The sequence below is a fragment of the Spizellomyces punctatus genome, assembly GCF_000182565.1.
Source record: "Spizellomyces punctatus DAOM BR117 chromosome Unknown supercont1.4, whole genome shotgun sequence".
Lineage (NCBI taxonomy): Eukaryota > Fungi > Chytridiomycota > Chytridiomycetes > Spizellomycetales > Spizellomycetaceae > Spizellomyces > Spizellomyces punctatus.
The window spans coordinates 1,670,197-1,698,149 of record NW_015971540.1 but is presented as its reverse complement, the minus strand read 5'-3'; the positions used below and the strand labels follow the sequence as shown (position 1 = coordinate 1,698,149).

The following is a 27,953-nucleotide window of genomic DNA, read 5'->3' as shown; positions in this document are numbered from 1 at the left end:
CAAAAAAAGGTTAAAAGGACGACCACGGCGGCGACGGACGAACGACGATCCCATCGACGCAAGCCCATCTCACACCGAGGACGGCAAGGAAGTGAGTGCCATGGCGTCAAAGACTGTTCACCAACCCGCGACCGAGGATGAGATCCGTTTGGCCAAGGTGAGCTCCAGGGTGAAAAACACAAACAGCCTGCTCATTGCTGAAATCCTTTGACTCGTCGTCCATCAGCTGGGATACCAGCAGAACCTGAAGCGCCAGTTCTCTGCCTTTCAAAACTTTGGTTTCGTCTTGACAAATGCGTCTGTCTTGATCGGTGTCATTCCTCTCTACTCCTTTGCTCTGACATTGGGTGGACCGGTCGCCCTTACGTGGGGTTGGCTCCTTGTGGCCTCATTTGTCATGTGTATTGGTCTTTGCATGGCTGAGATCTGCTCAAGTGAGTATCCGAAATTGGTTGGGAAAGATGGACTACTTTTGACTCTGTTCACTTGTGTGCAGCTTATCCCACTGCTGGTGGCCTCTACTACTGGACCGCAAAGCTTGGTGGTCGTAAATACGGTCCAGTCTTCTCCTGGTTCGAAGCGTGGTTCAACTCTCTAGGTCAGGTCGCAGGTGCCTCTGGATCTGTGCTTTCAGCAGCACAGCTTTTGGGTGCGATGATCACCATTGCCAACCCTGGCACTGAAATTAACGAATACAAGACATATGGCATCTTCTTGGCCCTTGTTATTACTGGGGCCTTGGTCAATACGATGGGAGGGATTGGCTTGAAAGCGACTAGCATCTTTAGTGTCTGGGTTCACATTCTCGGAACCATTGTCATTGTGATCGTCCTTTTCGCTACCAGTTCACACAGGGTAAGGTTTTTTTTATTCATTACTGTCGCAGTTTGGCACATACTGACTGCAAGGAACATTAGAACTCTGCAAAGTTTGTCTTCACTGAATTTCATGATGGCAGTGGCTACACCGCTGCTGGGTACAGCAGCTTTCTGGTTTTCCTGCTTGGTTTGCTGCCATCTCAATGGTCTATGCTCGGATATGACTCGTCTGCACACATGTCCGAAGAAACCCAAGATTCTTACATCAACGGACCTCGTGGCATTGTGTACACCATCATCGCGGCCGTCGTCATGGGTTGGGCTTTGATTCTGGGTCTTAACTTTAACGTTGATGACATTGAGGCTGCTATCGCGTCTGGAAATGCTGCCGCGTATGTATTTACACAATCTGCGGGAACCAATGGAGGTCTTTTCCTCCTTTCTATTGTTGTGTCTGCTGGGTGGTGTTGCGGTATCGGTACTCTTGCGGCCAACTCCCGTATGTTCTATGCCTTTGCCCGCGATGGCGGTCTTCCTTATTCAAAGTTTTGGGTTGGGCTCGATGAAAGATCTGGAATGCCAATCCGTCTTGTGTGGCTGTCAGCACTTCTAGTCTGCATCCTCGCCATCCCATCCATGTTTTCCCTATCGGCTCTTTCGGCTGTATCTGGTATCTCCATTATTGGATTTACTGTATCGTACGCGATTCCGGTCTTTCTACGCATCACCGTTGGCCGGAAGAATTTTGTACAATCCGAATTCAACTTGGGACGCTGGTCGTATCTTTTGGGTGGACTCGGATGTGCGTGGACAGCTCTTGCGTTTGTCCTGTTCAATTTGCCGCAGGTACATATCATTAGTATACGTGGAGCTCATTGTAAAGATCAGTATTTTGACTCACTCTATCTAAACAGGCGTGGCCCGTCAAAGCAAGTGAGCTAAACTACACCCCAGTGGCAGTTGGCTTTATGCTGTTATTTGCCGGTGGGTGGTGGGCGCTCGATGCACGACGATGGTTCAAAGGTGTGTATGGACGTTCTCTTTGGCTGCGATCTACTCACTGAAATATAAACTTTACATGTTTTTAGGCCCTACTGCGGACATTGACATGGACTCCATCGCAAAAGCCGAATTCGCTGAAGCTCAACGGGCACTTGAAATCAAGGTGCCGAGCGACGAGACCTTGCCTGTCGTCTAACACTGCGAACGTGTTGCTATTTTTGCATACTAGTATTTAATTAATTGTAGAATTTATTATTTGTGTGCTGTGCGCTCCTCATAAATCTCATATAGTCCTCCCCTTGGAGGCAGAAATCTGCGAGCGAGTGTGATCTTTTGCAACTTGTATTGTTGAAGAATCAACGAGTTGGATTGTTGGTTCCAAAAATCCGATTGCAACCGATGGAACTAGTCTGCTATCCTGTTGAACGCATTGGCCATCCACAGACGATTCCAATTTACTACCAACCATGTCCGACGTACGCCGCCTGCTGAAGCAAGCGCGGGCTGCTCGCTCGTCGCCATCGACCACCCCATCCTCTCTTCGCAAGCAAACACGGAAAGCCGCCACTGTTGCAAGCCGATCTACAGTCAAGTCGGCAAAGGAACCTTCACCCAAATCTCCCGCAGCGAAGCCAGACAAAGCGGTCGTCGCCGTTGCCAGTCTGGGTGGATATGGGAGCGACTCGCAGGATGAATCCAAGGAAACAGAAGCCGCGCAGTCGCGAAAGCGAAGAAGAAAGGAAACCGAACCATCGGAAGCTCTAGAATCCGCAAACGATGCACTTCCGGCAGACTTCTTTGACAATACACCAGCAGCACCAACGTCTTCTCCTCCACGCACCTCCAATGAGCCATCACTTTCCACTTCCGCCGAATCATCTCTTCAAGCACCGCCGTCTACACTTCCATCCGACTTTTTTGATACTAACCCAGCACAGGCCGCACGAGAAGCAGCTAAGCGAAGAGAAGACCAATTAGCCAAAGAATATGATCTCTTCAAAAAGGAGATTGAGCAAGATGTGATAGCTGCTGATCAGGTAGCAGAGGTGGAGGAAGAAGAAGAAGATATGGGGAGGGACGAGGAGCGACGGATGGAACAAGAGACCTTTGTATCACGTCTCGCAGCACTCAGAAAACAACGAGAGGAGATGATAATTAGTGAACCGCAGAGCAAAAATGTGGTGAATGGGAGTGGAAGACCTCAAGCATCAGTCCAGACGAGCAGTATACGAGTGAGCACTCACGTGCAAAAAGCTTTTGAAGATGAAGATATGGAGTATGCGTACGACGACGAGGACGATGAAGAGTCGGAATAATTGTAATATCTGTATATTATTCAATAAACAAAGATTAAGCATGGTGGTGATGGGAACTATAAACATTATGGTACATGAGAGGATTATAGGTAACCATGCCCCTCTTGTTCTGGTGAACTTTCGTGTCAAGGTCGCGTCGTAGCTCATGAAAAGAAATAGAGATGAGCTACATTATCCAAAATGGAGTAAAGCCAGAAATGATTCTGGTCGTCCTGAGTATGATGCCTCAAGATTAGCCGCTTAATTTGGCACAGGTATCTGCATATGCAGTGAGTGTGATATGCCAGCGACAGCGAACTAAATGTAACAACGTACTCTCGTTGATTGGAAGGCAGGGTTTCAAAAGTCTTGCGAAATGAGTCTTCACTTTGATTTAAATCGGTCTCCGTCAAGCGCTTCACGACCCGGTCAGGCAGATCTAGGGCAAATACCATGCCACGTCGCAATCCAGATATCATATTCGATATGGAATGTGCCGCTGTACCGATCAGAAGAATTAGGCGCCTGAAAAATCTTTCGTAGTTTTCTTGGTTACATCCCAACCTTACCTCGTTCCATGGTCATCAGCTTCTCTTTATGCTTCAACTTTCCCTTTTTCCAGGGTGGCTGCACCACAAACATTCTATCCATTTCTAATGGAACATCATTGCTACCACCTTCCAATTCCTTGTGAACCGCTGCAGTGTCGCTTAGCGCGTTCATGTCTGCCCGTCGGGACTTCCCGTGCTGGGTGGGTTCCATGCGCAGATGTTCACCAATTTCACTTTGAACATGAGCAACCAAGTCACTTCGGGATACCTCTTCCTCAAACCTGGTGTGGAGGTTTTTAACTTTGATCAGACCACCCTTCACATCGCTATTTCTGTGCTTTATGAATACGGATAGTATGTATCCTTGTGCTTCGGCCTGTTGAATCACATCTTGCGGTGATTGTACGTCCTGGTACACCATGTCCGCAGATATCCCAGCGTTCCACAACTCTGCAATGACGGCCATCCGCTCCTCGACTGCTCCCGACGACTTTCCGAATGACGCGACCAGCACGTCTGCGCGACGGGCAAGAGTGCCTAAGGATAACTTCTGTTCGTCACCCTTTGGTGCCATTTTGCGGCGTAGATGCTCCGCCTGCTCAGCAACCATCGCCGATATCGCTTTTGACAAGGCTATACAACGATAAACATCAGGAACGGGAAGAAATCAACCGCGGAACACCAAGTAGTGGGCTCACCAAAATGGACACCAACTCCATGTAGCTTCTTGCTTGGTCCGAATGGATAGCGGAATTGTGTCAATAAGTGATCATATCGCCCGCCCGCAGCCATGACATCTAAATGAAATTGCGCATGTTGGTAACAGCAGGCAAAGGATTTCGAAGCAAATGACATACCGAGCTTTTTCTTCCCGCTGACGGCAACTTGGAACATGAGCCCACTCTTATAGTAATTCGCATTGTATGCCAATAAGGGGACAAAAGTAACCCGGTTCTTGATTCCAAGGTGTTGCAAATGCCGCGTCAAAACACGAAGCTGGCTGACCACGTCTCTCACGGCAGAGCGCACTCGTGGATCCACCATGGCTTCCAAGCGACTCGCGGCTGCTTCAAAGGGACCTTTGGCAAGATGAAACTTTTCAAGTTCGTTGGCAACCTCTGGAGGCACACCATTGGAGCAAAGATGTGTCCGGACTTGCGACCACCCCATTGGCTTTTCTAGTTGCTCCAGGACGTGGTACACTCTGCGACGTATGCGTCCATCGGGAGGCATTTTGCAGCTATCGAATACAGCGTCGAGCAAAGAGCAATGGTTGATACGTATCTCGAACTGGGACAAATTGCTATATTTTGTTGCCGCCACTTCCATAATTTCGAATACCACTTTTATAACTGTCAGAGGCCAGTCAGTCACCTGTCTGGTTATGCTGCGAAAGTCTACTAGGAAGTACCTTCCGCATCAGGTGACATGTTGCCCAAATTAGGTGTAATAATATCGAAATCGCATTCGAGGACACTTCGAGGTTGTCCTATAATAAGACCATTAGCGTGCTTCCATCAATACGCAAAGTGAAACGAAACACTCTTACCTCCTACCGTGTTACAGCGGTATACATGATCAATACAATATCTCTTCAACGGCAGCATACCGATATTTTGCGATACGCGCGCAACGAGTCTGGCAAACGGCGCCGTCAAGTCATACGGTAACTATGATTTCAGCAAGAGCTGCATATTTAGTATACTGTAGACTCAATGGTATATTTGAAGACTCCGTACTCACATGCACAATATTTCCAGAAGAATCAAGCAAATCAACAGGTTTCTTCAGCGAGGATGCATCATACAAGTCCGACTTGGGCATCAGCAATGGAGAAGGGACGTCCATCGCTCCGTGTCTCTGAAACACCCTCAGGGCATGCGCATGCATCCGTGTCGTGACCAATCCGCTTAATTGGTCTATGCTGAGCGCATTGCTATTGAACTCATAGGTGAAGTCTTTGTGCTTATCGGTCGACTGTGCGAAGATTGAGGTAACCAGACGCGAATAGTAGAGGGGATTGTTCTGGTTAACAATACTTCGAAGTGCTTCACTGATATATTCTTCTTCCTGTAGTGATACCTTATAAGTTCCACCACTGTGTGCACGTCGATACGATCCCCAACTCACCAACTTAGGCGGCAATAACGGAGATTGCAACAATTCCAAGGAGCTCGGCCGCTCCTTCGGCACATGATTTAGAAGCATTTTGATGATCTCTGTCTGGGCCTCGTATCGTTTGAGATCAAAGTCTGTGCCAACAATTATTTGGGACCCGATTTTACGGTATGTCAGCAAAGATTAGACATTACCTTTGGGCATGGTGATACTTGGTAGACGCAAATCTCGCAGAACAATTGCCCGGTGCATTCCTGACGAAAATGGATAGCACATCTACGTGACCATTAGTTATCAGCTTCAGGATATGTGTCAAGCAGCTCTATGCAGGTGGTACCTCAAAAAAGCTACCGGAAATTAGATTAGCTGATCAGTGGAAGACTGAGCAGTAGAGAACGAATATGGAGACAATCTTACCAGATCCCCAAAGAGTAGAGATCTACTTTCGAATTGTACTTTCCGTTTTTGCTGATTACTTCTGGAGCAACGTAAACGGGCGTGCCAACATCTGCAAGTCGGGAAAATCAGTATGAAGCACCAGACAGACCTCTGCTGCGCTTCGCAGCCACTTACCTCCGGTCAGCGAGGCTTCAGGATCCAAGGCGCTGGTGTCTGCACCATTCAGCTGAATCTTCGGCACCATATCGTCGTCTCTCGATAACGCCAGTCCAAAATCGCCAATCTTAACATTGCCGTTTGCGTCCAAGAATACTTGAATTACGAAAATCATGAGACTCCCACAAAGGAAAAATGCAATGCAGATCGTTCTAACGTACTATTACTGGGCTTTAAATCCCGATGTATCATCCCCTGCGAATGAATGTGTGCCAGACCTTCCAAGATCTGTCGAAACAGCCTCCAACCTTCTTCATCGTCAACGCCCTCATTTATGACATCTCTTAACGTCTTATTTTCACAATACTCCATCTGTATGTACAAGACCCGATGGGACGATGAACGAGACAGGCTATCAGTGGACGGGCTTGCCGACTCGTCATGTGAGTCCTCATCGTCATCCATAGGTTCCGCTTCAGAGGATGTAGTGTGATCCCCACCATGGCCAAACGATATGGACACACTTGGGTAACTTTTCGACGTCTCTTTGAAGGAAAGCCAGTCATTTTCAAAGCTCGCCTCTATACTGTCGTGCTCGTCGTCGGAGATTGCTGACTCTGCTCCTTCGCTATCTGAATCGGATTCCAAGTCTTCGGAGTCATCATGCCAGGTTTCACCGGCAGCGTCTTCGAACCATGCCTGATAGTATCTGTGGTACGGCAATGAGAATGGTATGTGAACCGGACACGACAAATATCAGCGTCACGAACCGGACGACAAATTGGTGATGCAGTCGTGACAGAGTCTGGACTTCACGAAGAATTCGTTTATTTCCCTCGCGGTCCCTTGGATCCAGCCGAATCTTCTTGATAGCGTAAAAGCGGCCGTCTGCAACGGGAACTTATTGAGACACAATAGATAAAATAGAGTCAACGCTGCATGATACCTATTCGGTTCCGGGCTTTCACAACCTCGCCAAATCCTCCTTTACCAAGGAACTCGAGTTCCTCAAAATCAAGTCGATACCGAGATAACGTTTGGGTAGCAAAAATGCTTGCTTGAGGTGCGATTGTCAGATGCGACTGCTTTTGTGGCGTTGGAGGGGGAGGCTCTCGCCGGAACGAGTCCGCAGGACTAGGCACAGCTGATGCACTCATCATGACCTCCAGTGCAATGGGTAAATCCACAACGTCCACATCGTCGAAAAAAGGATGTTTCAGCAGTTCCATTGCCGTGGAGCGGTCCTTTGGATCTTTCGAAATCATTTGCGACAGAAGAGAATGAAATTCATCGGATATCGTTTTGACTAGAATGGGGAATACATTAAAATCCAGACGGCAGATAGGGAAATGCAAGGCTCTACCTCTCCCGCGTATCTCATTGAAGTCTTTATGACGATATACTGTGGAACCTAAAACCATCTGCAGATGGGACGAATTGGTCGGTTCTAGGATTCTCCTCACATAAGAACGCAATGCAAAGATTATCTGACCTCCAAGAATGTCCTCCCTAGGCTCTATCGCAATGCCATCAGCAATGATCTAAAACGACTTCAACTATAAAGCATCAGACGTACCCAAATATCACTCTTTCGACCATAAACGCCGGGTCGATCGACCAGCTCTGGTGTAACCCTGAGAATACATGTCTTAAGCTTAGATACGGCCGTCTCATTACACATCCAACATACCAGCCGTCGGGAATTGGCTTCTCTTGGGGAAGCGACGGGTTTAAGGGACGAGTTTTATGGAGATCCAGCAGTCTTCGAGCATACAGCGGGTCAGAGAGCTTGATTTCTTCATCCTGGTTGGCGCCGCTAGAGAATAAAACGTTTCGGCATTTGATATCTGCGGTAAATCTGATCAATAATCGAAGCGAGAATAGTCATGACAAATCCACAACCCTACCTTTGTGAATAGTATTCTGTGAATGAAGATACGCGACAGCCTTCAAAAGTTGTTTCATATAGCTTCTGGCTACACTCAGCTTGACTCCTCCGCTCCTTGTGACCAATTCCTCTAACGATCCTCCTCGACAATGCTCAAGCAGGATGTCCAGCCGCCATGAACTGTCCACCTTTTGTATGCGAGAATCGTAGATTGTGACAATGTTGGGATGCCGTATAGATATGAGCTTTTGCAACTCAGCGTACGCGTCAAAGAGCTTCTTTTTCCCTTCTCCGGATATATAATGCGGATTGGACACAAAGATCTGCTTGAGAACTAGTCGTTCCTCATCGGTGTCGGCTTGCGCCCCCATGCGGACAATGTACAACGTGCTAAGAAGACCTACGAGCAGGAATGGTAAGACGCTTATTCAGAGGCAAAGGCTCTTAAGCAGAATTTACCTTTATGAATACGGGGACCTTTAGCAATAGAATCGAGCGAAAACTGCGGTACTGAGCCGATGGATGTTGGAGGTGTTTGCGCTCGCGCAAGCTCAACATTTGGATCAGTCTGCTTCTTGCGCTTATCTCTCTGTTCTCTCATCTTAGCTTGCTTCTTCTCAATCTCTTCTTGTATTTGAGAAGCAAGGGTCATGTTTTGTTCATTCATTGCTTCTTCTTCGTCCTGCCGATGTTTCTCCAGTTCTTTTAAGGCCCGCTCTTGCTCCGCCTTATCTGCCTGCTCGCGTCTATCTCGCATTTGCTCAAAGAAAGATACTTGCTTAATTCCACGGATAACGCTATTATGCCTTGACAGGTAATCTTGGATGAAGGTAGTAATATCAAATATCTGCAATAATATCACGAATCAGAAAAGCAATCAGCACAATATGCCTTCGAGCGGAGGAGTACCATTTCCTGTCCCTTCAGCTGTTGTGCATAGTCTATGACAGCACGCTGTAATTCGTCGATCTGTGCATCGGAAACGCCCTTCTCCTTGCGAATCACAAGGGTCTGCGATAGCGTTGATGAGAGCTTGCTGGACAAAAAGAAAGACAAGATAGCCACTAATTAACCGTACCGGTACTTCTGCCGGATACTTTCTATTGAATCTGAGTTCAAAGTCAGTATGCCTGTCTCTACTCATATTAAACTGCACGAATAAGACACACCTGAATGCAAGTACAACGCTTACATGGTCTTTAAATTCCTCTCCATGCGGTACCAAATGAATGCTATATTCTCTCTGTGGGGCCACTTTCCATGCTAACAGGATAAAGCAGGTGAATCATAAAGATCAATTCTGAGAAGTAGCGCATGAGAATACTTACCAGACTTTACGGGCACGAGTTCTTCTCTAAAGTCCTCCATGTAAATGGCTTTAAGTGCCTCAACCTCCTCCAATGCAATCTGCGGCACATTGTCGGGGGTTTTGAAGCTCATGGGGTCGGTGACATTGAAATTGACGGAAACTAAGTTAGATCCCGCAGGATCTACAAGGCAAGAAAGCGCTTCGTCGGAAGTCTAAACGACGGCGGACAGGAGGCTAAGCCTCTGTGATGAGTCATCCCCTCAAAAGTCAGTCTTTGGAGATCTGTCTCCGATCCACACAATTTCGCATATTTCACCATGCCCAAGAAACCAGCAGCAGCAGCCCAAGCAAGTGCCGCATCTGCTGCGCCTGTAGCTGCTCAAAAGGATTCCCAGCAGGTGGAGGAAGGGGAAGATCAAGAGGCACAGCAAAAAGGCTTCAAGGGCCAGGCGACTAAAGATATGCAAAATGTGTCCGGATACTTTGACGAAAGAGTAGGAGACAAGGTGGATGAAGGCAAGATAGGAAAGGTAAGTAGAAAGCCGCAAGCTTCACTGGTAATTTGGATTCGTCTCATGCTCTTGGCTTTCTTAAGGCAATGACCTTTTTGACAGATGTGAGTAAAAAACAAAAGGCACAGAAATCAGCAAGGGACAAAGAACTGGCCAAAGTCGTATTGACAAAAGAGGATGTTGAGCTGATTGTAAGTATTAATGTAATGCAAAATTGGTTTGCCTTGCACTCGTCGCTGACCGCACGCAAGATGAATGAATTCCAAATTGGAAAGGGCACGGCAGAACGAGCATTGAGGGAGAGCAAAGGCGATGTACTGGAGACCCTTCGACGCTTGATTGCTGCTTGAAGGCTTAGATTTTGACTAGAGCTCTGATGCAGGCCGAATATCATTTTGAGCCTAATACCTGGGAAAGGGCATTCGATCGCTGAATACTGGCTTTCTATTTAACACGTTCTAGTGCTACTGGCAGCTTTGGGTGGGAAGGCTCGGGGCTATGTCGCTGAGCTCCACGAAAGAGAGCTTCATCTGATTACTTTTGGAGAGCCAGACTTTGGGGACTTGTCCTTGGCTGTTAGACAAAGAGGCTGTAAAGCACCCTACTGTGCATCTGCCATTCGATACCAATTCTTTATCTAACGCTGTTTAGCAACTGCTGATATGCTGCAACGATCAAAGCCATTTGTTTGCAACACACTGGTGCCAATAAGCCCCAATGATCTTCAAGAAGAGGTCCAAAATGATACAATTCATTGGTTTCTAAATACGTCAAGATCCAGCGCTTTGACTTGGGTTTCCTCAAATGCTTCCTCTGCGTTCTCGTCAGACCTTCTATTTTGGGAAGGCAAAGCAAACGGGAACTGTCGTCTCGGAGCTTCATGAGTCCTTTTTTCTCGATGACAGCGGGGCGCCGGATGCATTAATAAGAACCGTGGGCAATTATATGTAACATGTGCGCTAAGATGGCCTGACAGCGATCAGCTTGAACGGTTGCATGTCGTCGTTGATGGCTTAAAATTTGATACAGGACATTCGCCTTTTGTCCAAATGACCTAGCGCAGCGAGACCAGCGTACCATACCGTAAGACAGGATACGAGTACCTCTTGGCATACACGACGATACGCAGCCCTTTTCCCTTAGTTTGCGCGAGCGTACCAACACTTCTTGTGACAAAAGGAGCGTCATGTTCAGCGCAAACGTAATCGGATGATCCTTGAGCGTCGATATCGGCGGCCTTGCCGTCAAATGAATATTTTGATTTGTCTCCGCTGCTAACGATTCTTGCAGTCCCTGATGCGCATCGTAATTGAGGGCAAAAACCATGGACGAGTGGGATAACGTGGGTTGTATCACATAAACCATCGGTTCCGGGTCACCGCTAATGAGTGATATCCCAGTTGTTCGGAATTGAGTCATCGCCCCGACGAGGGGCAGTCTTGTTTCCAGAGAGGTCCATAGGGAAGCTGCTGCGAGCCATCGCATTCGGTATCGTGCGAGCTCGCTCTCATTGCAGAGACCGTGGACGCCATTGAGAAGGTTTATTTCGTACTCTCAATTTTGCGAGCACATGAACGGCTGGGAATGGACGGTGTTGAGGAATACGGTCTACTTGAGGTCCTTTGAAGGATGCTCCACAAAAACATTTAAAGAAGCAAAAGCTGAAGCAGCAGCGATGTTTTTCTCCTTTAGAGGCGGACGCGACTGATGTCTCCAATTAACGGCTTTGCAAACCGTCTTTGATCGTAGTGGGGTTAGGGTAAGTCAACGACATATGTGTAGAAATGCAAATGATCTTCCCTTTGGAGGAACCCACAATGCGGAGCGGTAGAACCTTTTGTTAGGTGATGAATTGCAGAGTGGTGGAAGCTAACTGGAAATGCCCCCAATTCTAGGTTGTCACTCAAAGCCTAGAAAAGAAATGATTGTAATGTGCTATACATCTCTTGAATGGAACAGGATTAGGCATCGCACACTCTACGGCTGGTGCGTAGGAATGGCAAGCAAGCAGTCTCGATCGCTTACGTCAGCAATATAAGCCCCACACCATCGTGAGCTACGATAATCGTACGTTAGATCGAGCAACCTGCAGAGATTGGAGCGGCGTACCCGACCGTCTGCTACGGAGCCGCAAAGGAGGAGCTTTCTGGCACGCTGGCTACGATCTGGAATCCTGAGAAGTCCCACATCTTCAATAAAGATGAGTAGAGATGGAGGGGAGCTCGCTGGAAGCCTTTAAATCCTGCGCACACGTGACAATCTCCCTCAACCGACAAGAACTGTTCAGTTCGCCCAGATCAACCTCATTTATTGCATCTCATGGACTCAAAACCTTCTTGTGAGCAAACCCCGACCGTACTGTACAAGGAGCCAAAGGCCCGTCACCACAAATTATATTGGAGGATCGCTTTGGCGGTCGCTGCGGTGTTTGTCATCTCATGTGTTCACCAGTTTCAATTTGAAACAAACTCTGCTTTCCCAACGAAATGTCCTTTGAATCCCCCACCGCCAACTACCCGGTTTATTGAAAATCGCGCTCGACTGCACCATGTCCTCGGTGTAGCTGTTCCATCATATGGCGACTCCAATGCGACGCTGATCGCCATTCCCACAGGATCGCGACCTGGGCGGGACAATAGCGATATGGAGATGGTCGCTTGGCGTCCCTCTGGAAACGTCATGTACATAATGGGCGAGTTTTCAGTGTCAGACGCCTTGTTGGTGCTCGAAGCCAATGCGGACAAGAGCGACCTGGAGGTGACAGTTTTTTTCCCTAACCAAACGCAGCGGGAACTCGTCTTTTCAGGAGGATTCCCAGACGACACCATACTGCGAAACGAATTTGGCGTCTTGAGAGCCAAGAAGATGTCCGAGTTTGCGTCGTACGTCAGGAATCGGACAGTGATAACAACGTCAAAGCACGGTGTCGCTCGTGCCTTGGGCCGTGTTCCGGAAGGCACCTCAATAGTTGAAAGTGAAGAACTCAAAGGAGCGTTGCAAGAGGCCCGATTTGTCAAAAGCCAGGATGAACTGGAGGCCATTGCCTACGCAAGTCGTGTGGCACGATGGGTGCACGGGGAGATGGAAAAGAGTATTCGCAATAGCAAGCACCTCAATGGTTGGTAGCTGCCAAAATCATTGTCCGGTTTATGATAATCACCTCCGCTATCTCTATTCCAGAGATCACCCTCGCCTCCCTCTTTGCGCACCTGTCGTCCCTCTGTGGATCAAGATTACAGGCCTACTCGCCAATTGTGGGTGCCGGACGCCACGCCTCCATTCTTCACTACCGCACCGGGGAAAACGAAACGACTGGCTACGCCAGCATTGACTCACCAAATTTTGTCCTCATTGATGCAGCTGGTGAATACCAAGGATACGCCAGTGACATGACGCGCACCTACCCACGGCGTGGCAAGTGGTCAAAGAAAATGACATTGGTACACGCGATTGTGGAAAAGACGCAGCGAAAGGCGATTGAGACATATGAGCTCGGAGTGGAGCTGGCAGAGATAAACAAAGTTGCGACTAGAACTCTGCTCAAAGAGTTAGTCCAACACCGGTTTTTCAAAGAGGGAGTAGACATTGAGGAATTGGTGAACGAACGGGCAGATTATATCTTTATGCCGCATGGCCTTGGGCACCCAGTTGGTAAGCGAATGTCTGAGTTCCTTTACTTTGGTCGGCGCTTTTTAACCGGATGGAAATTTAGGTCTTGACGTGCACGATCCTACGCCGCAAGTGCACCGTTTGATGACAGCCTCATCCCTTGTATCAGGTGGATATCCGGCATCGTTGCCGTGGTTCGTTACCCTTTCGGATCCCCCAGCAAATTACAAAATCTTTCCTGGACATGTGATGACTATCGAGCCAGGTGTTTACTTTATTCCAGAGCTTTGGAAGCAGATTAAGCAAGACACGGAAGGAATTGGGCGGTTTGTGAACTGGGATAGGGTGGAGGAATTTGTAGACGTGGGCGGTGTTCGGATTGAGGATGTTGTCATGATTGACCGTCACGGGAAGAAAAGGATTGTCACCAGAGAATAGTGGAAAAGCGCTGGCGCTCGGGGCCAGTTAGTCATTGAAACTTTTTTAACATGCAAATAACATATATTTTGCGCTTCGGTGAATAGATGCATTATTTTGATCCTGCTCCCTGTCCTGTTGCCATGCCACCAATCGGCGGATGCATGGACCTGACCCACCGACGACGTCGCGTTAGTGATACCAGTCCCGGTTGCCCTGATGGATGAAGCCAGTTGTGATCACTGAAAATGAGGAAACAGCCAATGACATGAGCAACTGAACCCATTGAGAATGAAAATGGGAGAATGTACCTGTATACCCAGCCTTCCGTGTCCGTTGGCATCCAATCAGCATCCACTTTCCAGTCTAGATCTGCCCATGCCCAACCTGGACCAGGTAACTTGTGGTCGGCAAGAGTCGGACAGACAATTTTACCGGTACTATCACTCCATGGTGGTCGCTCCGTAGGTAGTAAGTGCGGAATCCAACCGGGACCTGCGCACAGAGATCATAAGTGACTGGTATCATAAAAGATGAAGCATTCCTGTAAGCGATCGCATACCAGCCCACCATCTCTGATTTTCAAACACTGCTACCGTTACTGGGACCTCTGTTACAGAAGGTACTTTGTCTGTCTCGCGTACCATTCCATTGTCTTTATTCAGGGGAGGAAATGGTTCTAGGCCCCTGAGTGCCTCAAGCAGCGTAGTCAAATAGCGCTTGATCACTGCAAGGACCATCACGGGCAACCACGCGATGTGCACAGCACGGAACTGCGTCGTGGTGTGCAGAAACATCAATAGACCGCCAAAGATCAGGAGGTAGTTGAAAGGAACCGTAAAGTAGACTAGCCATGTCAGAGGTATGGATGCAAGGGCGTACTGTAGAAGGCTAGATGTCGTCTCAGTATCTGTCCACGTCAAATCCTTGAGGAAACCAACGATCTTGTCATATGCGTCACAATACTAACATATTACTAAAAGTCAGTCCAATACTCCGCTTGAAAATCTTAAACACACAAGTGCTCGGATTGACATACCACCGTCATGACATTTTGCAGAAACTGCATTGGATCGAAAGCTTTTCAAATTGAGCGGTCGATTCATGGTGCGCAAGCAAAAACACAAGCAGCACTTAACCTACCTGCATATTTTTCAAGTAAGGTTCTGAACCGACAGCGATACTTGTCGACCAGCTTGTGACGGGTGGTGGCGTAGGTGGTGGGTTATCTTGGTCCTCACGTTGCCTTCGGTAAAAGTTGCGCAAGATTATGACGATGATGAAGAGGTTGGGGGAAATGCAGAGGAGTGTAGGATAGTAGCCTAGTGGTAGAACGACCATGACGTTTATAATTCTGTCCCAACATTGAGAGTAAAGCGGAAAGGCCCCTTACACAGCGCACACCAAGCGATCATCCAGATAACGGTCTTGACTGGGTCCTTCCACCGCACCACCGCCTCCAAATTTTCATATGTTTCAACCACCGGCCCAAGTCGGACAATAAGCCTAGTGGCATTCCACGGAGTGGTTGTGACCAAGTTTAACGGCGGGGATGGCGGCTGCTGTTCTTGGCGATCCTGCTCTTTTGCCGTGTTGACCAACACGCGATGTACAAGATTGCTCAGGGACCCAGAATGGGCGTTTGACGTCCGGGCAGACGAGGCTCTTTGTGACGCTGAAAAGAGTGGCATTTGCAGAAATGTACAAGCGCTCACAGTGATTTGAATTTCGCCAACAGCGACTTGGGCGAGACGATTACACCATGCTGGATGGAATGCACTCCAATGGATGACTTCCTCGCCCTCAGATCACCTTTTCGTCCTTGTCTCATTGACCACGGGCATCTTGACGACATTTGCCCCAATGTCACGGCAAACTAACTTGCTCGACTGCATAGGAGCGTCGAGATTGAAGAGTGACGTATAGAGTGCTTAATGCAAAGACAAGCAAGAATGGCTGTTTTATTTTGGGGATGTGCCCGGGCTTCCTGCTAGTTCTCCCGTGGTCGGCGCTCCGCTTTGCCAGCGAGCACATTCTATCACGAGGCGCTGAACGATAATCTGCGGATTTTGCAAGAGCAATACTTCAATTCCTCATTGAACCGCTCCGAGTCACTTTTCAGAACTTGGATTGCATACGCAGCATGGTGTTGAAGGGCTCTTGCAACTTCATCGAGTCCATCGGGATGTTGTAGTTAACAATTGGCATCTTTTGTGGTCAACGGTCTCGTTGGTACTGGAGGGCGAGCGCGATGACCGCCCTTTCGCATGCAAGTGTGATGTGCTCGAGGGCTTGCCTCCAACTGAAACTCTACTCAGAATTCTAGGCATTTTCGTCCGCGCCCTTTCGGAACCGGTCCCCTTCAAGAGAACCTTGATGGACACCAGGCATACAAGGGTGGACGGTGCCGAAAGGGAATGCACGCTTCGAGTGAGCAGCATGCCGAGTAGGTGATGTGTAGCGGCTGTTGGGGCCCTTGTGCTCATGAAAAGGATGACATTGATCCAGCTAACAGAGACCAGACCTGCCATTGCGCCAAAGGCTTTCCTATGCAGAGGTAACATTGCTACCAGTCCTTTAGGAATCGATTGGTAGCTTAGATAAAAAAAAGGACGATATCTGGGAGGAGGATGTAAACGGTAAATATCGAGTCAAGATCAGCAATGATATTACCGACGGTGGAGCTGTGCTTCCGAATGGACGTCGGGGTGTCAAATCCGGGAACAGCTGTGCGTGCAAGGAACCCTACACTTGTCTGTCCGGAAATCAGCGTGATGACACCAAACGTTCATCCACGTACTTGCAAATTAATACATGGTCGGCGCACCCAAACCATCACCCTTGTCCCAAGCGGGATTATGCCACGAGAGGCATTCGGCAATCTAAACCGAAATGGCTAACAACAGCTGCACATGTGCACTCCCACATGCCCAAGATCATCAATCTGGGCACATCTTCTTTAAAGATTCGTGAAGATGCATACCATGCAAGATGGAAACAATCCCGCATATAAGCACAGTTGTGAGAACAGTCAGTGTAGTATGAATTGCAGGATGAGCAAAGGTACGAATTCTCCATACCCGAGCACAAGCGGAATGGATCGTCTTTGTCCGTAAACGATTGACATTGGGATCGCTATTAGAAATGCACAAGTGAATCTTTGGAATAAATGTTTTTTTCATACATTTTTTTGTAGGGTTTCCTAATTTTTGAACAAATAATAGTGCCCAAATGCCAAACCAATTGCTTGATCACACTAATAACCAGTCCAACAACAACAACAACAACAACAACAACAACAACAACATACAAAACACTATATACAAGTTGAGAAAAATGGCAGGGAATCCACAATACAAAACGACAGAACGACCGGCGTTCACCACACAAGCCTCATGACAATGGCATCAATGCATGGCAGCCCAGACTCCAAACTCGGCAGGATACTTGTTTGCTGGCGCCCCAGTGTTGCCAGATCCAGTTCCAAGCTGACCAGTGTTGCTAGACAAGGAGAAGGAGCGACGAAAGTGTTCCAACAGAGACCCGCGCCGAGAAGGGAATGTACTACCGGATCGGTCGTCGAGGGAAGACGCTGACGAAGCTACCGAAGCGACCGAGTGTCGCCGTGCAGGAATGGGAATGGGAAGTGCAGGTGTCGAGACCGTGTGAGCGTCAGTGTGTTCAATGTGTGCGTGGGACGTGTGAGTGTTGTGGTGCATGCTGTGATGATTCAATGCCGAAAATGCTTTTGGAAGATGGATTTCCAGCAGCCCCTTTTTATCTTCCTGCCACCAAAGGAGGAAGCCACAAACAAAACTCCTCCAAAACAAGCCCTTTGTGTGGAAATCGATGGCGAGGGTCACGCGAGTGGAACCATTGATTCTGATTGGTCCAATTATAGTGGCACAATGGGGCACAGTCATCATTTATTTCAACTTTCTACATGCATGCATTTTGTACATTTTAAAGTCTGCTATCGTACTCGCTATTTTCTAATACAATTTACATTTGATAATTCTTTGTTTCTGCAATCAACAATGATGCGGTCCTCCCATTTTACGCTTCGATTTTGATCTTACTGCACTCGCCTTGGTTGCAGCACATCACTCTCGATGAAACCGCAGTGCATCCAAATACTGATCTCCCTATTGAATTTCGGCATGCGACCTCCTTCTTGCCTGCGTCGCACTGGGGATTAGCTTGACAAGAACTGATGACGCAGTCGGCACTTACAGTTGTCACTGCAGCATAAAGTTAGTATGAGAGTTACTCGCAAAGTAATCAATGGTAACTTTCATACATTGAGTAATAACCAAGAAGACGAGAGCGAGGACAAGGAAAAAGAACTTCATCGTGTACATGTAATGAATTTATGGGTGCAATTTAGCAGGTTTTAGGTCGTTTCCGTGCTGTAATAAAGTGCGAGTGAATCCATGGCTTCTCCTTTATACTCCTACTTGAAGAACTATAGTCCCTGCGGTCCCGTTCTTTTTTGGCCTTTCTACGGTTCAGGCATCCGCCTGATTCCCCAAGTTCTTTGGTGTGGGCCAATGCCGTTGGACTGGTACAACTAGTATCGAATATATGATGGGACAGATAACGCATGCAGAAACACAGCAGCAGCGCATACGTTAAACCAGGTTTGATGGCATGGCCATACCGCCGTAGCTATTGCTATGAAATAGTGCGTTGAATGAATGCAACCACAACGAACACACAATGGAAGACATTACAAATATATTAAATCCAAACCGCTGTGTGGTGGTGTCCCTAATAAAGGGTTTGTTCTTCAGGGCACTACCAGGGGCAAGGATCGCACATCTGACACATGCTTACTCAGGAATTGCGTAATCATGTAGTCGCCATTGCGATACGAGGACGAAAGACGTAGGAGGAAAACATTTTTTGGAGCAAAAGAACAAGGTATATCAAATGAGAAACTACAATTCCCTCCCCCCCCCGCCACACACTTTGAGCAATTGGCATGACTCCATGTCCAGCTGCCCATGATCTCTAATTAAACAACTTTTCTTTTTCATGCAGCTTCTTGTTTTGCCTTGTTGTAGGCACTTGCCTCCTCCTTCCCATAGGTAAACACCTGTAAAGAATCATTTAAATATTACATCCAAACAGTATATTTGCTGGCCAATAACATACCTGAGAGCACTTGGCCATGGTGACAGACGCTCGAGAAATGGGGTCTGTCATGTAAAAGTCCTTGATTGGCAATTCGAATGCCTCCCCACTCGCAGCTTTCTTGTTCTTGGCAAGCTGTGACAATCCCAATTCTACAAAGGTGCCCTTTTCCACATGGTCGTAGTTGACCAAACTGGGAGAGATTTGCTGCATGCGGTGTCTGAGCTCGTGCACATCATCGTAAGGCAGGGTTGTTCCAGCCAATTCAGAAAGAGCACGCAGAATCTTCCAATCCTCTCGGGCGCCTGCAATGGGGGCAACGGCGGCACGAGTCGTTTGGGTACGTCCTTCCGTGTTGACAAATGTCACTGCCTTTTCAGTGTAGGCAGCACCAGGGAGAATAACGTCGGCATAGTACGCCCCATTATCACCGTGGTGGCCCTGGTACACAACAAATGCGTCTTTGGAAATATCGGTAGGGAGGACATCATCAGCATTCAGGAGGTAGAAGAAACGAGGCTTGACAGACGCCGTCTGAGCCGCGGGAGTAAAACCAATATCAAGAGCGGCGGTCCAGCTGGCGGCCTATAGTGAGCGAGTGATGCTATTAACCACACACGCCACATCAACAGCAATCCAATAAACAAGACATACCCTGTGCAAAACATTGTAAATCTGGTGCCCTGGCTCAGCAGTCTTTTGGAGCTTGCCAACCAAAGTCGCCACAGATCCCAGGATGGCCGCACTGTCAGCACGCTCCAACACACCACTACCAACAATTACCAAGGGACGCTTAGCGCTCTTGAGCTTTTCAAAGAAGGAATGCTTTCCGTTGATCAAACTCTCCAAACTGGCGGGGTCAGAGCCCACATGTGCATACTCATAGTTGAGGTCGGGTGCAGCGCCAACAACACCCACTTCCAGGTTGTTGTTGAGGTACGCTTTTCGAATACGCGTATTGACGATGGGCGCCTCATGGCGTGGGTTTGTGCCAATCAATAGAAGAGCATCAGCTTCCTCCACCCCGTTAATAGTGCTGTTCATAACGTAGTTGCTACGGATATCCGCAACACCGTATGCGAGTTTGTCCGAGTTGCGTCCATCCAAACGCAGGTTCTCTGACCCCTTGCGGTTGAACAAGTCCTTCAAGGCAACCAGACTTTCCGCATCGGCAAGTTGACCCGCAATCGCCACCATCTCGTCTCCCTTCACGGCTCCCATAGCGTCTGCAATTTTGGTAAGAGCTTCAGGCCATGTTGCTGGAACAAAGTCATCGCCTTTGCGGATCATAGGAGTAGTGAGACGCTGGCGCTTGAGACCATCGTAGGCAAACCTTGTTTTGTCTGAAATCCATTCCTCGTTCACATCGTCGTTCAAACGAGGCAGAACTCTCATGACTTCCAAGCCTCTAGAATCCACGCGAATGTTGCTACCGACAGCATCGAGGACATCAATCGACTCTGTCTTGCGCAATTCCCACGGGCGGGAAGTGAATTCATAAGGCTTCGAGGTCAGCGCACCAACGGGGCAAAGGTCAATAATGTTGCCTGACATCTCAGAATTGATCGTCTTTTCAATATATGTGCCGATTTGCATATCATTTCCTCGTCCTGATGTACCCATCTCAACGGCGCCGGCCACTTCGTTGGCAAATCGAACACAACGGGTGCAGTGAATGCATCGAGTCATGCATGTTTTGACGAGAGGGCCGAGGTTCTTGTCCTCTACAGCGCGCTTACCCACCGCAAATTCCCCAAAGCGACTGCGGTCAGATCCGTATCGTACAGATTGATCCTGCAGATCACATTCACCACCCTGATCGCAAATAGGACAGTCCAGCGGATGATTCGCGAGGAGAAACTCCATAACACCTTCGCGAGCCTTCTTCACAAGAGGAGTGTCCGTCTTCACCTTCATGCCAGGCATAACCGGCATAGCGCAGGAGGCAACGGGCTTGGGAGACTTTTCGAGCTCAACGAGACACATTCGACAGTTACCCGCTACCGAAAGACGCTCATGATAGCAGAAGCGTGGAATATCCACACCAGCCTTTTCACATGCTTGAATGAGGGCCGCCCCCTGCTCGATTTTCACCGCCTTGCCATCAATGAAAAGCTCAACCTCAGCAAGAGCAGTCGGTGTCCGGCTGAACTGACGAGAACCTAATAAAAAAGAAGCAGCAATAAACGAGAATAAGCCCATTGGTGTCGTAGATGGTGTCATCGCCATCCCATCATCCCTTCAGGTCGGCAAATGGACACGAACCTCGTGCGGAGAATGCACTGCCCGCCTTTCCTCGCACTGCCGACGCGGACCTCGACGCAAAACGAAGCATGACGACTGTCAGGTGGGCTTGCCTGAGGTGTTGTAGTGTCAAAGGCCCGGAAAGGAGGTGATGTTACGGATGCAGGAATGTCCCTCTGCTTTCCCAACTGGGGCGCGAGAATCTGTCGGCACATTGGCCAGTTGCTAATGCAGCCGTCAAACGAAAAACTTGCGACTCCATCCGGATTTAATGAATTCCCAAGTAAATGGATTCGGCTAAATGCACCCAACCGATGACGGCAAGGCGATCGTCGGAGGAAGATCTCTGCATTTTGACCGAGCGGGACGGGAACCATTGCAAAAGGCATTGGACTAGGGTTCAGAATTGTACGAGCTGATATTGAGGTACTGGAAGGTGAACACAGGTCAGGACTGGTCTTGACCTGACATGTTTGGATCGAAGGCGAATTAGGAGCCTGTGCCCTCCAGGCGAAACGTGTGCCTCAGATGCTGCCGGAAGAGCAGGTCATCCTCCTGCTCAACACGCAGTATTCCACTTTGGCATCATTATCAAATGTAGCGCAACATCTAAAGGACAAGCAGGAGGAGCGAATTTTACTTGAGGAACAGGTGAGTTCCAAGGGACTATCCCGGCAAAGCCCTCGGCGAATGCTGATTGCGATACGTTCAAGGCATTGCAAAATTCCGAAGCAGCCCCGCGCAAAATCAGAACTATTATATCACAAGCAAAGCAGACGCAGGATGAATTGGAAAAATTGCGAGAGAGGCGACTGCGTCTTGTTGAAACACTTGATCGGGTGCCAAAGAATGACACTGTCATTTCCTACCTGATATCGGTGCAAACCAAACTGCAGAGATTGAAAATGGCGAAACAGTACATAGATCTTCTCATAAAGGTCGAGGATTTGAGGTAAACCCCGTGATGTAGTCGCATATGGACACGTCCAAAATCGACTGATCTCACCGATTTTAGCACTCGCATTGAGCAGGAAATGGACAGAAATATGAAAGAGTCACTGGCAGCGTACCAGGAGCTATGGTCCTTGTGGGCTGACCTGCGCGACAAAGATAATGGAGGGCCAGCAGTCTCTTCAAGTCAGGTCGCCGGCATGACCTTCAAAATCGACATGACCACAAACCTCACTGATTACATCAGACAAGTGACTGATGGATTGCACTCCCGCTTGAGGATGAAGCTGGCAAGGTTGGTATCCAACTTGTTTGATCTTTTGGTACATGGGTTAATCTATGTGGACAATAGAAAGCTAGAGCAAGCCCTCGATACATTGGGCTGGCCCAACGCTGTCAAGATTCCTCTAGGCGGTAACGAAGGTCTGGCTGCATTTCGGGAAGCTTTTGGGGAGCTTATACTGCTCCGTTCGCCGTAAGTGAGTTGATCATCCGTTTACTGGGTGCTTGGTGCTGATCCCTATATGTTTGGTGGACAGTCATACTGCTGGTGACAACGATGTCTACTTTCTACCGCCCATTGAAGTCATGCTTCAAGCACCTGTTCTGCATTTCAAGTATCACTTTGAAGGTAGCCGACCTACAAATCGTCTTGATAAGGTAAGTCTCAGGAGTCTACGATTCTCCAGCTACTGTTCAAGCGCCTTAATGTCTTTTTTTTTATCTTTTTAGCCAGAATGGGCCTTCACACGGGTCCTGACGTCCATAAGGGATCATTCCGCGTTTCTCTGCGGACCTGTGCAAGAATTATTAGAAGAGTATGGGTTCAAGAGTCACGATGCCAAGGTAGCCGTTCGGAGTGTGATTTAATGAGCCCCTCGCCTTTGAATGAACGATTGTATCAATACAGAACCTTTTCATTGAAGGCATGGTGGCTGCCGTTACTCACAAGCTCCGTGTTGACGCGCCAAAGCTGCTACGTGAGCCGTTACTGCTCTCTCATACGATAAAAGAAACCTTGGCGTTCGATAATGCATTGCGAGAGATTCATTTGTATGGCGATTCTGGAACAGGGTGGAAGGGGTGTGTGAGCGTGTTCACGGAACAGCCTCAGTGGTTTCAAGAGTGGCTTTCGATGGAGCTGGCAGGTATGCTCGCGCCGATTTTGAGCACCGAGGAGCGTCTATGAACCTAACTTTTGCGTCCAGCTGCAAAGGGGCGATTTCAGGACGCCATTGATGCTGATGAGGCGTGGGAGTGGGCTGATCCAAATGTCTCGGATCTCGACGAGATCAAACCCACACAGTCTGCGGAGACATTTATCAGTATTTTAGAAGCAGTGACAGGTAGAGCGTTGTGAAATTACAGAAGCGGCAAGACTGGTGTAACATGGATATCTTGCAGATCGATACAAACTTCTACCAGAGTTTCTTCATCGATTGGCCTTCTTCAACGAAATCCAACTACCACTCCTTGAAGATTATTTGCAAGAGATTCGAACCGCGATTAAACGTCAGGTCAACGTTTTTCATCCTATTAACACGCCTGGTGCGATGTTGCCCAGTAAGACAGGGCGAATGCAAATTATCTGTCGATATGCTTCGTCCCTGCACTATGTTGCGACGGTGTTACGTGAGTGGACAGACCAACCCGTAAGTGTTTGGGATAGAACATGCAGTATTTATATATTAATGCCGCCAATATCAAATAGTTTTTCGTTGAATTTTGGGAGCAACTGCGGAAGCGCACTGAAGAGACTGGGGACGAGCAGGCCACTTTGTTTGACGAAGTGATATCAGCTTATGAATCCCGCGTAAAGCGCATTGAAGACATTGTAGTTCAAGACATTATTCAAGAGTTCGGGGAATCTATGTGGCAATACGATAGACGGTAACCTGGCATCCTGATGCATCATGGTTTTGTTGATTCTGACTGCGTTTTCTCGTTCAGACGCAACTGGGCCTTGGGTCCTTCCAGTCTTAACGATGATGATCATATCGAAGAAATATCTGCAGAGTTTTGTGCTTCCCTTCAGGTTCTATCACATTTCCTCCCGACCATATTCGAAAACCTACCTTCCACTATTGGTCAACTGATATTGCGCGAATTGGCGTCCCACATCGATGAGCATCTGTTTACCCGAATAATACTGCGTAGCCGATTCAATCGGTTGGGAGCCCGTCAACTACAGGTGGATATTGTTCAGGGATTGTGGAATGGGGTCTTCAGACCTTGGCATCGAAAACCAGAAGTGCTTTTTCGAAGGTGAGAGTTTAACCTGTGACAGGAACTGTTGATGGGTGTTATCTGACATTTTTTGTTGCATGAAGAACCAGTGAGGCTCTCAAATTGCTAAATCTGCCTGTCAACCCCGCTGGGAAGAGCGATGGCAAGAGCTTAACTTTGTTGGGTTTGCTTGACGTGCTACTTGAAAATGACCCAAAGTCTGTACGATCTGCATTGGAAGGGATTGGTGTATACAGATTAAGTTTAGAGGAAGTTCAGGATGTCCTGAACAGGACTGTCGAAGTCGAAAATATCGCAAATCAACTATAAACGTTAGTTCCATCTTGACTTGGAATGCATTCAATCCAAAAGAATCGCGATCGGAGCCGCGGCGGTTGTCAACTGTAGCCAACGCCGGTCGAAATCACTTCATCCATTGAACACTATTCCAAGTTGTAGTCAAGCTGTAGTAACCAATCATTGCAGGCTCCTTTAGGCTGTAAACGCCTTACAGTCCACGGATATGGCTGCCGCTGCAACATTATCGACATGTGCGGCTCTGGCTAAGCGAACACGAGCGACACATTGTGAGTGAGCTTCCCCATCTGCACAGTCCGCTACATCACTAACACGATTGAGAAAAGGGTTGCAAGGAAGCTTTCCAAATTTGCGAGATACCTATTGCTGTGGCAGCAGCTCTATCGGTTTTGCATCTACTATGCGACTATACTCTCTGTGGTCTTCTGCAAAACCATGGGGCGCGGGTGTATCGCCAACGTGGGGAACAGGCGAATTGGGGCGGCGAGCGTATTCTGGACTTCATCAATTCGATACATATAAACTTGTGCAGAGATTGGAAGCCGATGGGTTCAGTCGGGAAAGCGCGGAGGCCATAATGGCAAGCTTGTCCGAGGTTGTGGGGGAGAGGTGGGTGTCATAGCGATTCCCTGAGGTGCCACTCTGTGAGAACACCCTGTATCTGACTCGCTCGTATGGTTAGCATAAATAATATTAGCCGGACCTCTGTTACCAAGTCGGATTTCGAAAAGGTACGAAGCATCTGTCTGTATCTTTGTATAATCTCGCGCCTGAAGGTTGTCAAATTGTACTTTAAGGCTATGTATATAAACAAAGTGGATTTCGCACATGTACGAAATGAAATTCAGATGCTTGAGAAGAATGACTTTGCCCTTCTCCGATCTGACATCGGTCGTCTCAACGCGGAAGTGGAAAAGTTCCGAACGCGGATGATAGAGGATTTGCGACGAGTTCAGTCAAACGTACGCCTGGAGCTTAGTCTAGAGAAGGGGCGGATCCGTGATGAACAGTCTGCTCAAGAATTGAAGATCAAAGAAGCCGATTCTCGCATTGATACCGAAGTGTCTACATTAAGAACTCAAATGGAAACGATTCAATGGGAGCTTTTCAAAACGCTTTTCCGTAAGTGACAGTGATTCGTATCGTACGCACCAAACGTACATTGACATTTGTTGATTTTCAGCTCTTTTTTGCGCGGCCGGAGCCTTATTCTTCAGTATGTTGCTCACTTTAAAGAAATAAAAAGCCCCACATGGGTGCGTCCAACACACGGGCGCCAGCGCGCTTGTGTTAGAACTTTATGCTTACTGCCGATTTCTTTTCCATAGGTTATCTCCGCTTCGTGAAATAACCAATGCATCTCGATATGTATCATACAATAATATAACAATAGATTATCTATTTTCTGAAGCAATAAATCTTGTACAGATCCTTACTCGTCTGTTAATTGTCCAGCTACTTTTGCTTTTTGACCTGAATGGCCTGCTTCCCATATCTGAGGTAAAGGATCACCAAGATACCTGCCACCAAAGGAGCGGTAATAGCCGCCCATATCAGTACCAGATCCCGTTCAACGCTCTTTATTACGTCGGACGCTCGAGGGATTGAGTTTGCAGGTTTCACAACAGCCTGCTGTTGTGCCTGCTCCGCAGGCTGTTGCGCACCATCCGGATGAAGGTCGAATGTGTGTCCAACAAACCATCTTAGAGGACCATGAGTGGTCAACGCTCCGCCTTCTGCTCCCATCACGTAATGATCCCGCACTGCATAGATATAAGCATTCAACCACAATCGATATGCAAAAGAAAGGTGTCACATACATGCATAGGCGGACCCTCCCAAAAAGAAACCATCAACTACATGGAAAACAAAGTTGATGTGATTCATGACATGAAGATGGGCCGGCTCCAGAGCTCCCCACAGTGATATTGTCAACGGCATGTAGTACGTCTTGTCTTTGCTTAATGGCACCCGACACATAAACGGAGCTGTACCAGATATACAAAGTTCATGTGAACAAAGTGGCTCACAACATAATAACCTGAAGCACTTTAGCTACGAGAGGACTGTTACCTTTTCCTTCAATTGCGTTCCGCAAAAACTGGTAAAATGGACCATCCAAGACCCAAGAGCATTGATAATTCGCATCGACGGCGAATGGGATAGCAAACTCTTCGGCAGACTAAATATTAGTGCAAGATTAGTTTGACTTGTTACATTTTCTGTTCAAGCGGAGCAGTCTGTCACCTCTATGCATGTCGGGGCTGGTCCCCACATTGAAGTCGTTGTACCATTCTCTGTTAAAACAGGACACTCGACGGGTACCATTTCCCCTCGTGTCCACCCTTATGAAAACATTCCCATCAGACAAGTGGCAGCAGTCAGAAACGATCTCGAGCTTCTTACGTATGTGCTCATTACTGTTTTGTTCTGCGGCTTGCACAAAACGTGTTTGGATGCTGAGGAGCTGAGAGAAAGAAGCTTGTTATCGAGCCTATCCAAAACGAACATGTCTCGTCGCAACGCTCGCCGAACGCAAATAGTGTAACGACTTACGGCAAGGAAGAAACTTGAAAGTGGTGTAGCGAGCATGGTTGTTCGTTCGCAGCGGACTCGAGTTCACGCAACTGACTCACAACGACCAAGGTTGGGCATCCATGGAAACGCAAAACTCACTCATGAAACCATCTCCAATTCTCCTTTTGAGTACGCAATGAAAAGGAAATGGAGGCCTTCTTCTCCTCCTTCTCGCATGGAAAGACCCAACGGGAAAGCCATTCAACTTTACAGCAACGACAGGTGGAAGGAAAGTGCATGTAAATGCTTGACCACACATGATCTACAAGTACTGGCGTGATAAAACAAGCGTTCTTTCGTTGTGTGCGCTCGTCGTGGCTAGTTTGATCGACGACCCTCTTGTATGAAAATAGTCTCTTAAAAGGGATCTCTTAAAAAGGGATATCTGGTGCTATTGCCCAGGAAGCAATTCGATCTTTGTTTGCGG

At 48.0% G+C, this 27,953-nt stretch overlaps 11 protein-coding genes across 12 annotated transcripts; 6 read left to right on the top strand and 5 right to left on the bottom strand.

Moving 5' to 3' along the window:
• The first annotated feature begins 9 nt into the window (after positions 1-9).
• On the top strand, positions 10-2,125 carry SPPG_03051 (amino acid permease). Its single transcript, XM_016751336.1, has 6 exons — positions 10-157; positions 227-434; positions 497-855; positions 918-1,664; positions 1,733-1,841; positions 1,907-2,125. The coding sequence occupies exons 1-6, from the start codon at positions 101-103 to the stop codon at positions 2,014-2,016; spliced, it is 1,590 nt and encodes a 529-aa protein (XP_016610634.1). The 5' UTR covers positions 10-100; the 3' UTR covers positions 2,017-2,125.
• A 143-nt stretch (positions 2,126-2,268) lies between these two features.
• On the top strand, positions 2,269-3,192 carry SPPG_03050 (uncharacterized protein). The gene has a single exon (XM_016751335.1). The coding sequence runs from the start codon at positions 2,288-2,290 to the stop codon at positions 3,134-3,136; it is 849 nt and encodes a 282-aa protein (XP_016610633.1). The 5' UTR covers positions 2,269-2,287; the 3' UTR covers positions 3,137-3,192.
• SPPG_03049 (PEK/GCN2 protein kinase) lies at positions 3,128-9,724 on the bottom strand. Its single transcript, XM_016751334.1, has 26 exons — positions 9,556-9,724; positions 9,397-9,490; positions 9,306-9,336; positions 9,137-9,238; positions 8,687-9,074; positions 8,247-8,627; positions 8,030-8,186; positions 7,916-7,973; positions 7,832-7,855; positions 7,703-7,760; positions 7,286-7,645; positions 7,110-7,227; positions 6,561-7,048; positions 6,358-6,495; positions 6,202-6,292; positions 6,122-6,131; positions 5,979-6,060; positions 5,797-5,918; positions 5,410-5,736; positions 5,216-5,336; positions 5,078-5,155; positions 4,524-5,018; positions 4,365-4,463; positions 3,685-4,299; positions 3,452-3,614; positions 3,128-3,394 (listed from the first exon to the last, which is right to left on the bottom strand). The coding sequence occupies exons 1-26, from the start codon at positions 9,665-9,667 to the stop codon at positions 3,280-3,282; spliced, it is 4,827 nt and encodes a 1,608-aa protein (XP_016610632.1). The 5' UTR covers positions 9,668-9,724; the 3' UTR covers positions 3,128-3,279.
• A 71-nt stretch (positions 9,725-9,795) lies between these two features.
• SPPG_03048 (uncharacterized protein) lies at positions 9,796-10,521 on the top strand. Its single transcript, XM_016751333.1, has 3 exons — positions 9,796-10,066; positions 10,132-10,239; positions 10,300-10,521. Exons 1-3 carry the CDS (start codon positions 9,854-9,856, stop codon positions 10,396-10,398), a joined length of 420 nt encoding a protein of 139 aa, XP_016610631.1. The 5' UTR covers positions 9,796-9,853; the 3' UTR covers positions 10,399-10,521.
• A 209-nt stretch (positions 10,522-10,730) lies between these two features.
• On the bottom strand, positions 10,731-11,931 carry SPPG_09078 (uncharacterized protein). Its single transcript, XM_016757232.1, has one exon. The coding sequence runs from the start codon at positions 11,531-11,533 to the stop codon at positions 10,970-10,972; it is 564 nt and encodes a 187-aa protein (XP_016610630.1). The 5' UTR covers positions 11,534-11,931; the 3' UTR covers positions 10,731-10,969.
• A 207-nt stretch (positions 11,932-12,138) lies between these two features.
• SPPG_03047 (uncharacterized protein) lies at positions 12,139-14,200 on the top strand. Its single transcript, XM_016751332.1, has 3 exons — positions 12,139-13,166; positions 13,229-13,699; positions 13,761-14,200. Exons 1-3 carry the CDS (start codon positions 12,368-12,370, stop codon positions 14,093-14,095), a joined length of 1,605 nt encoding a protein of 534 aa, XP_016610629.1. The 5' UTR covers positions 12,139-12,367; the 3' UTR covers positions 14,096-14,200.
• Positions 14,096-15,783, bottom strand: SPPG_03046 (uncharacterized protein). The gene is made up of 6 exons (XM_016751331.1): positions 15,468-15,783; positions 15,218-15,396; positions 15,114-15,137; positions 14,637-15,039; positions 14,386-14,569; positions 14,096-14,316 (listed from the first exon to the last, which is right to left on the bottom strand). Exons 1-6 carry the CDS (start codon positions 15,763-15,765, stop codon positions 14,187-14,189), a joined length of 1,218 nt encoding a protein of 405 aa, XP_016610628.1. The 5' UTR covers positions 15,766-15,783; the 3' UTR covers positions 14,096-14,186.
• A 3,181-nt stretch (positions 15,784-18,964) lies between these two features.
• SPPG_03045 (NADH dehydrogenase (quinone), G subunit) lies at positions 18,965-21,688 on the bottom strand. Its single transcript, XM_016751330.1, has 4 exons — positions 21,476-21,688; positions 19,865-21,372; positions 19,232-19,795; positions 18,965-19,172 (listed from the first exon to the last, which is right to left on the bottom strand). The coding sequence occupies exons 1-4, from the start codon at positions 21,543-21,545 to the stop codon at positions 19,110-19,112; spliced, it is 2,205 nt and encodes a 734-aa protein (XP_016610627.1). The 5' UTR covers positions 21,546-21,688; the 3' UTR covers positions 18,965-19,109.
• A 92-nt stretch (positions 21,689-21,780) lies between these two features.
• SPPG_03044 (uncharacterized protein) lies at positions 21,781-25,054 on the top strand. Its single transcript, XM_016751329.1, has 12 exons — positions 21,781-22,105; positions 22,168-22,406; positions 22,470-22,700; positions 22,758-22,880; positions 22,945-23,065; positions 23,138-23,251; positions 23,316-23,553; positions 23,614-23,751; positions 23,810-24,057; positions 24,117-24,295; positions 24,356-24,670; positions 24,736-25,054. Exons 1-12 carry the CDS (start codon positions 21,983-21,985, stop codon positions 24,959-24,961), a joined length of 2,295 nt encoding a protein of 764 aa, XP_016610626.1. The 5' UTR covers positions 21,781-21,982; the 3' UTR covers positions 24,962-25,054.
• Positions 25,055-25,114: 60 nt separating this feature from the next.
• On the top strand, positions 25,115-26,377 carry SPPG_03043. 2 transcript variants are annotated; one of them, XM_016751327.1, is made up of 6 exons: positions 25,115-25,218; positions 25,276-25,558; positions 25,632-25,680; positions 25,747-26,071; positions 26,133-26,165; positions 26,278-26,377. In XM_016751327.1, exons 1-6 carry the CDS (start codon positions 25,155-25,157, stop codon positions 26,298-26,300), a joined length of 777 nt encoding a protein of 258 aa, XP_016610624.1. In that variant the 5' UTR covers positions 25,115-25,154; the 3' UTR covers positions 26,301-26,377. The 2 variants fall into 2 exon arrangements, with proteins under 2 accessions (XP_016610624.1, XP_016610625.1); XM_016751328.1 differs by having other exon boundaries at positions 26,133-26,205.
• Positions 26,267-27,567, bottom strand: SPPG_03042 (uncharacterized protein). The gene is made up of 6 exons (XM_016751326.1): positions 27,506-27,567; positions 27,356-27,416; positions 27,197-27,294; positions 27,023-27,131; positions 26,770-26,937; positions 26,267-26,712 (listed from the first exon to the last, which is right to left on the bottom strand). Exons 1-6 carry the CDS (start codon positions 27,539-27,541, stop codon positions 26,405-26,407), a joined length of 780 nt encoding a protein of 259 aa, XP_016610623.1. The 5' UTR covers positions 27,542-27,567; the 3' UTR covers positions 26,267-26,404.
• Between the last annotated feature and the right edge of the window lie 386 nt (positions 27,568-27,953).